Source organism: Orycteropus afer, unplaced genomic scaffold (assembly GCF_000298275.1).
Source record: "Orycteropus afer afer isolate SDZICR_OR568_19922 unplaced genomic scaffold, OryAfe1.0 scaffold00041, whole genome shotgun sequence".
Classification (NCBI taxonomy): domain Eukaryota; kingdom Metazoa; phylum Chordata; class Mammalia; order Tubulidentata; family Orycteropodidae; genus Orycteropus; species Orycteropus afer.
Window position 1 is genome coordinate 16072981 of NW_006921628.1, and position 8252 is coordinate 16081232.

General features: G+C 40.2%; 1 protein-coding gene across 1 annotated transcript in view; it reads right to left on the reverse strand.

Moving 5' to 3' along the window:
* CADPS (calcium dependent secretion activator) overlaps window positions 1-8252 on the reverse strand; it is a 741642-nt gene that overhangs the window by 733102 nt on the left and 288 nt on the right. The window contains exon 1 of the mRNA XM_042780468.1: window positions 8100-8252. This exon is cut by the window's right edge and continues 288 nt beyond it. Within this exon, the coding sequence (XP_042636402.1) occupies window positions 8100-8252 (153 nt within the window). The remainder of the gene's footprint in view (window positions 1-8099) is intronic.

Below are 8252 nucleotides of genomic sequence, written 5' to 3' on the forward strand. Positions count from 1 at the left end.
TATTACTACTGTCACTGGTAACGTATGCTCAATCTTTAACCTATATTATTAGTTAGACTTAATGTACTTGTTAAGTTTAATACACTTGTCAAGTACTTAACGTGATTTTAGTTTTGTGCACCTCAATATTACTGTTTTTCCCACTTTTATAGGTAAGTTAACTAAGACCTAAAGAGATCTGATAACATGCCTAAGGTCACATAGCCAAGCAGCGATTTAAATCAGGGATGACTTTCTACTGCACATTATATACTCATGTGAGCCCATCTTTGTCTGAACATATATGAAGGGGATGTCGTACTTTGGTAGCTTGTGTGTTGCTGTGATGCTGGAAGCTCCGCCACTCTTATTTCAGAGTCCAGCAGCACCACTCATTGTGGACAGGTTTCAGGAGAGCTTCCAGACTAAGACAGACTAGGAAGAAGAATCTGATAATCTACTTCTGAAAACACTGGCCAGCAAAAACATTACGAACAGCAGTGAACACTGACAAACTTCCAGAAGAAGAGGCCCTTATGTTGGAAGCCATTCAAAATAAATAGTGCCACAACCATGGACTCAAGCATACCAATGATCGTCAAGATGACAAAGAACCAGACAGTATTTTGTTCTGTTATACATGGGGTTACAACGAGTATGAGTCAGTTCAATGGTAACTAATAACAACAATGTAAACCACCATTTATAAAAAAGCTATTTTGATCAAGACCAAAATATCAACACTTGAAACAGACTGGTAACCTATTCTTTGAAAGCAAGCATCATACAAGGAAAAAAAAGGCTAATTGGACTAAAAATCTCAGGGCCTCATCATTTACTAGTTAAGTGATCCTAGGAGCTCTGGTAGCATAGTGCCTAAAGCACTTGACTGCTAACCAGAAGGCTGGCAGTTCAAACCCACCAGCCACTCCTCGGAAGGTTGGGCAATCTACTTCCATAGTGATACCACCTTGGAAACCCAAGGAGGGGTCGCTATGAGTTGGGGCCAACTTGACGGCACATAACAACAACAACAACAACAAACCCTTTATCAGAGTCTTCTGATAAGCTGCCTCAAATCTTCCCGCATACATGTGCTTGGCACTATTATTGTTAGTTGTCATCATGGTGATTCTGACTCATGGCGACTCCATGTATGCACAGTAAACTGCTCTACAGGGTTTTCAGGGTCATGACCTTTCAGAAGCACATCACCAGGCCGGTCCTCCAAGGCACCTGTGGCTGGCTACAAACCACCAATCTTTCAGCTAGTAGTCAAGCACTCAAACTCTGTGCCATCCAGGGACTCTGTGCTTGTCACAAAAATTTAAAAAATCTCCTGGGAAACTTATCCATACTGCCCCATCACTTTTTAATAAAGTGGGCATTTGAAACTTGGGAAATGGATCCCTGTTCTTTGTCTAAATATTAGACAAAAAATATTAATGTTCAATTAGAGATCAAAAACAGGAATGTATTGTATCCTTGATACTGTCTGTTTCGTAGCTAATGTTATAATCATAATCTGCCTTCTAGGTCTGCTTACGATGCCAATAATGATGATGATGATGATGGCAGCAATAAAGTACACAGGGCTTGCTATGGCCAGTACTTTAAAAAACGCTGGTTGTGCAGTGGTTAAGCATTCAACTGTGAACCCAAAAGTTGGCAGTTTGAACCCACTAGCCTCTCCGTAGCAGAAAGATGTAGAAATCAGCTCCTGTAAAGGTAACACTTTTGGAAACCCCATGGGGCAGTTCTATTCTAATCCATAGGATCGCCATGAGTTTATGGTCAGTATTTTACATATACTCACTATCTCAATCCTTTCATAGATGAAAAAAAGCACAAATTGCACATCTCAACTTACATTAAGAAGAGCTACTGCTTATGTATCATTTACCATATGGCAGGCATTGTTCTGCAAGCTTTACAATATCTTCTTACTCTTCATGAGAACCCAATGAGGGGACTTTACTAAGAGGTTAAGTAAGTTGCCCAAGATCAAGTTGACCAAGTTTGTGATACATCCAGAAAGCAAATGGGGTATTCTAATTTCAGAGTCTATGTCCTTAACCACTGTCCTTCACTCTTCATCAAGATATTAAGAGCAACAATCAGTACTTAAGTGTCCTGGTTGCTTGAAGTCAAGCCTTTAATTGGCTTTATCCCCTTCTTCTTACCTGCTAGCAAGAGAGGAGCATTTCTGTCATGTGTTTGCAATGATGAATAAAAAAGTAATAAGGTAATTCTGAACATCAGCCCTCCAATTCTGCAGAAACCATAAATCTGATGCTAATAAAGATACTGCTAGCATTGCCAGAGACAGGAAATGTAGATCCAAATTCCAGATTCTTTTCTTATCTGCATTACCATTGATAATTGTACACAATGGCAAGAAGATAATATTGGCAAGCACCAGATAGCTGCTATACTACTTACAGATATATATGGCATCTTTCTTGCAACAAGGATAATTTTAGTTGAAAGTGATTAACATTTCATTATTTAGGGCATTCCTACTTCTGTAGTGATACTGCCTCGGAAACCCAAGGAGGGGTTGCTATGAGTCGGGGCCGACTCGATGGCAAATAACAACAACAACAAATTTAAGTGATTGCTGGGTAGTCTTATTTTTACTGATTTTTGCAAACCCATAAAAACTCAGGTTCAGTGTTGCCACACTTTCCAATTACAAGAGAAGCCAGAAATGTATATTTTTATGTGAAATATCTTGTTACTTTTAAATGTTGGGCGCTAATTTAAGAATTTGAAAAATGCCTTGTAGCCAAAACAAAATACAATTGTGAGTCAGTTTCAGCCCAAAAGCCACAGTTTACATTCTCTCATTGAGTCTGTAAGTCTTGGAAGTTTTGAGATCCCTGTTGCTCATCTGAAAATTTAGATAGTCAGACTAATTGAACTCATCTTTAATCATCTCAGATTTTTTTTTTTGAGCCACTGCCTTACCTAGTAATATCAAAACATATGAAGTATAAGTTTAAATGAATTCTTAGGTCTTGATAATCGTAGTCTTACTGCCCAGAAAGAACTATTAACTATTATACCTGGAGAATACATATCGATTATCTGCAGCTTCACATCTCCTCTGCCCTCACCCTATATGATAGAGGAAGCAATGGTCCCAGAGACATAGATGATCTGCCTATAATCAGTGGTTACCTGGTGGAAGAATGTGTCCTCAAACAAAGGTATTAATATATATCTTTTCCTCTCATCTGCCAGCTTTCTTCATTCTGCTGAGGAAATCATTTCAACTCCTAGATCCAGCCATGCCTGGAATTACCACTGTACTGGACTTATCAATCACATGTATCAATACACTCACCCTTCTTTATTTTTGCTTTTCAGCCACTCTGACTCGGGGTTCTGTCCCTTGGAATCAAAAGAATTTGACTAACTGTCTTCCACAAACAATGGCTGCTTTCCATATTCTTGCTACCTCATGCTTTTCTCCCAGACTGGAATACCTCTGTCCTTCCTTATACTTAGACAAATCATACTCATTCCTCAAGACCTGACCTTGGCTATCTCCCCCATGATGACTGTCCGCACTATTATATTCAGTGCCCTGTGTGCATGCATGCTCTCTTTTGCCACCTACTTTAGTACTTTGTCATCAGTATCCTACAATTAAATATTTTCTTATTCTCAGCTTATTTGATATGTATATGTTATCTCCCAAACTAGAACATAAGCTCCCTCAATTCAGGGACCAAATTCTCATTATACACACACATACACACACACACACACAGACACACACACACACATAGGGTGATTAAGAGAATTAAATATGATCCAAGATCAATGATTAAAAGACATTAAGCTTCTGGTGATAAGATAATTTGAAAACAGATAATGGTAATGGTTTAACAACATGATAAACATAACTAATGTCACTGAACTATACATGTGAATAAAGTTAAAAAAAAAGCAAGGGATTATATTTTTATCACAATAAAAAATGATCTAAGATATACACACATAATATTCATGTTTTAGATTCTTGGTAATGCAGGCATTATGATTCTTAGCCAACTTTAAAAATTGGTCATATCAATCTAAATCTTACACAGAAATGTTTACAGAACCTGAGTTTACATTCTCTCAGCCAACATCTATAAGTAGCTAGTGCACATGAGGTAGCCACCTCTCACCGTTACTACATTATTCAAAAACATATGGTATAGTTTTGCCATGCCCACTTCTAGGTATTTACTATAGTATTCTGACAAAAGAAGGAGAGAAAAAAAAGCCAAAAATCTGTTTTTCAAACTGTCATTTATAAGCTGTGGAAACATATATTGTGGCAGTCTAATGGATGGGTTTTTATTTTGGTCATAAATTATCACTACCATCACATTATATTGAGATTCACAATGATGCAAGTGAAATATACCTCTAAATGATGACATCTGTTTTAAAGACAGTCTGTGTTTAAAGTCCCTCTTTTAATTGGAAAGGCTGTTGGAATTCCCAGGCACACTTTTGCCCAGTAAAAGTTGAACTAAAGTAATTAACTATCAAAATTAACCAAGCAATAGCACCTTCTCCCTCTGTTCCCTTCCAGTTGTGTTTCTGAGCTAAATACTTTTTTTTTTTCCTTTTAGCTTGAACCAGAAGGCTGATAGCAGTCTGATGTTCAAATGCACCAGTAAATAACCCATCTCTCTCCTTCATATTCTTTATGAGGTTAGTACCTAAATGTCCATTTTGCCAATGTTCACCACTGGATAGATGCCCAAAGAGAGAGGGGAAGGCAACTCTCTACTCAAAGTTACGTAGCTCTGGGTGAAAAAACACGCTTAACATATCAGGATACTAAGGCTTCCCTATGAATATACATATGGCAGTGTCTCATATTATAAAGATAAGATTTGGAGTCAGAACGGACCATGCTCCAGTTCCTAGTCTTACATTTACTAACTATATAGTGCTTTAGGCAAATTACAGAAACTTCTCTGAGTCTCAGTTTTCTAAAAACATTCTAAGTCATTCCTACATTATTAAGATAATTAGGAGAATTAAATATGATATCAGATCATTGCTTAAGAGACACTAAACTCTCTTAAGGGTGCTGAGAAAATTTTTGAACAGATAATAGTAATACTTGAACATAAAAAAATATAACTGATGTAACTGGATAGTACAGTGAAGAATTTTGAAAGAGTAAGCTATTTGTTTCATATTTATTTACCACAATAAAAAAAAAATAATGATCTAAGAACAGAAAAAGGAAGTGAAGTAAAACTAAGGAAATCTGAATAAACTATAGGCTGTACCTAATGACAGTGCACCAATATTAGCTCATTAATATTACAAAAGTACCCTATTACTCCTATGATGTTAATAATAGGGAAAAGTAGGTGTGAGTACATGGGAACTCTTTACAATCTTCTCAATTTTTAAGTAAAACTAAAACTTCTAAAAACTAAATTCTATTTTAAAAAAAGATTTAAGTGAAGTGAAAGGTAGTAGGTACTCAAAAAATGTTGGCTAGTATTATGATACAAACTACAGTATCTGGTTTCATATAGTATTATACTCTGTACAATATAATCTTTTATTTTTCTCACATTCAGCAATTCTCTCTCTACCTCCCTTCCTGCCACTCCCTTTCTCTACATCATTTTACCTCTGACATTTCTAATCCTTCTCTGGCTATTCTACTACAAATTCCTTTTTAGTTTATAACTAGTTTTCACTTCTCCAAGACAAATTTTAGCTCATGAATTTATTTTGTTGGATTTAAATTTTACCACAAGGATTATACAAACCTTTTTGTTACTTTCAGTGGTTGCTATTTTTTTAATCAAAGTTCCAAAGTGCATACTTCAAAAAACATACAAGCAAAACGTTCTTTTTTCAGAAAGGAAAACTTAAAAATAGCAATGGAAAAGCCTATTTACCTTTGTAATAAGAGGAAATGGAGACATATCTATGTATTTTTTTCAACACAGGTTGAAAAACCAAGAGAACTGAATACATATATTCAGCTTCCCACTGTAGCTGTGGCTTTGCTGAGATACTAATTTAGAACTATTGGTTGTAATAACTAGAAAAGATTTTGACCAAATGCAAAATGTTACCCATCCATACTGGAGTATCTCCAACGTTAAGGTCATTTGTAAAAACAGAACCAACTGGCCCCTGAAAATCATAGCTTTGAATGGATTCAGGTTAAACACACAATCAGATTAGAAAACATGGCCTTATGATGATCTTTCTCAGGTGGCTGAGGGCTGTGTTTAGAACCGGTCTGTGGGCATGGGATCCTTTTCCCATTCTTATGTTTGGTCTAAGCTACATTTAAAGAACAGAATTCTGAAAACTTTTGATTGATAAACGGCAAAGGAGTGTCTTTTGTTCTTTTGTTTATGTAAATGACAACAGTTTTCATTACCAAAGAATAGGAAGTTTTTGGTTGGTGCAGTTATTAATAGATTTTGGAGATGGGATTTCCCATGCTATAAAGGCAATTACTGTTAAGTCCAAGCTGAAATTTGAAATATCAGGTCCTGTGCACCAAAGGACCTAACATCCAACCTTAAAACAAATACCGAAAAAAACTTTTACTGTTCTGAGGATACTTTGGCTCTCTGTGGTTCAAAACATACCTTGAAAAGGCAAGGGAGCAATAATAGGGAGCAAGCATGCTTGGTGGGGAGTGGGGAGTGACTACTGTGTATAGCCCACCTGATGTTTCTCAACCAGGAAATGAGTTTTATTTTTTAAGATAAAATTGATAAGCAAACTTGTGATAGCTGAAGTAAATCATCAGCGCTGGGTGGTGTTTGTACATACATATGCAAAACAAACAGAATTCTGTGGTAACTCTAGATAAGCGTGGATAAATATAGGAAAACCTAACACTCTACTATAGCAACATTAAATTCATTCTTAAATGGCAACTTAGAAATTTACTATTTTAAGAAACTAGTCTCACTAGTCTCACAATCTTGGTGGGGTTAAAGCCGCCTTCTCACATAGCCCCTCTGAGGATGTGAGTGCCGTTTCTGCTTGCTTCAGTGCAGCAGATTCACTTAAATGAGACCGAATATGAACGCTGACTTTCTTCATTAACTCACTCCAAACTGGGCACCTGGCCCCTTCTCTTCTGGACTCCTGCCACAGCCCCTCTCCTCGCAGTAACCCCCCCTCCTTTCTCTTGCTGAGGATCAGCCCATAGAAATCAGCGCTTTTTTTTCACATCAAAGGCAGCCCAAGCCGCCTCAGCCTGGCCCCAACCTCACACAAAAAGCTTTTGATGTTTGTAATTGCGAGGCTTTTTGCAGCTGCACTTTAGCAAGCCAGCAGCGGCCCGGGTTTAGAGGCCTTTGGCTGCGAAGTCACCTTGAGAAAAAAAGAGTCAAAGGCAGCCAGGTGGAAGAGATGACCCCAGCGGAGGAATCAAAGGGCGTGCCCCAAATCTGGAATGAGGTCGGAAAGAGAAACAGGAAAAAACCTAGACCTGAGGGGCAACTCGCTCCAGGACCCCTAGGCGACCCTAGTCGGGGATCAGCTGACCCAGGCGAAGTGAGGACTGTGCTAAAGAAAACAGTGCTGCGGGAAGCTTCACCTTCCAGAATTGCTCTCTCTGCCAGCAGGTGCGCCTGCTCTCTGCTCTGAAGAGCCGAGCGCGGGCTCCTGGACTCTTCTCCCTCCACACCCAGTGCCCCCGCCCACCGAGCGCACGCCCAGGAGGGCGGGCCCCTAGCTGAGGGCGGCCGCCCGCCGCTGGAGAGCGCTCGGAGCTCTGAAGCAAGGCCTCTCTGGGCGCCCTGGGCTGCAAGTCACTCTCCGAACCTCCCGGGCCACAAGGCGGGTCCTGCCTGTGGCGTTCCCCAGCGCTCCGGGAAAGGGAGGCCTGGCTACGCGGCGTCAGGCGCCAGGCCCCTCACCGGTTCCCAGCCGCCGCTGGCACGCTCTGGACTGGGTTGGACTGGGTTGGGCTGGGCCGGGCTGCGCTAAGGGGTCTCGAAGCCCCTTTCCCAGGGCGCGGTCTCCTCCTCTTGCCAGCTGCGCTGCCAGCTCCCATTATCGGCCCCTCCCGGCGACTCCCGGCGTTGCTCCCTGGGCCTCCCCGGGGCACCTACCTTCTGCTGCCGGCGAGCCATGTCGGTGGGCTGCTTGGCGTTGAAGGGGTAGGCTATGCAGCGCATGACGAACACATAGAGTTGCAGCCTCTTCTTCCTCTCCTCTTCCTCCTTCTGCAGTCGCTCCAACTCCTCTTTCTCCTTCTCGCTCAC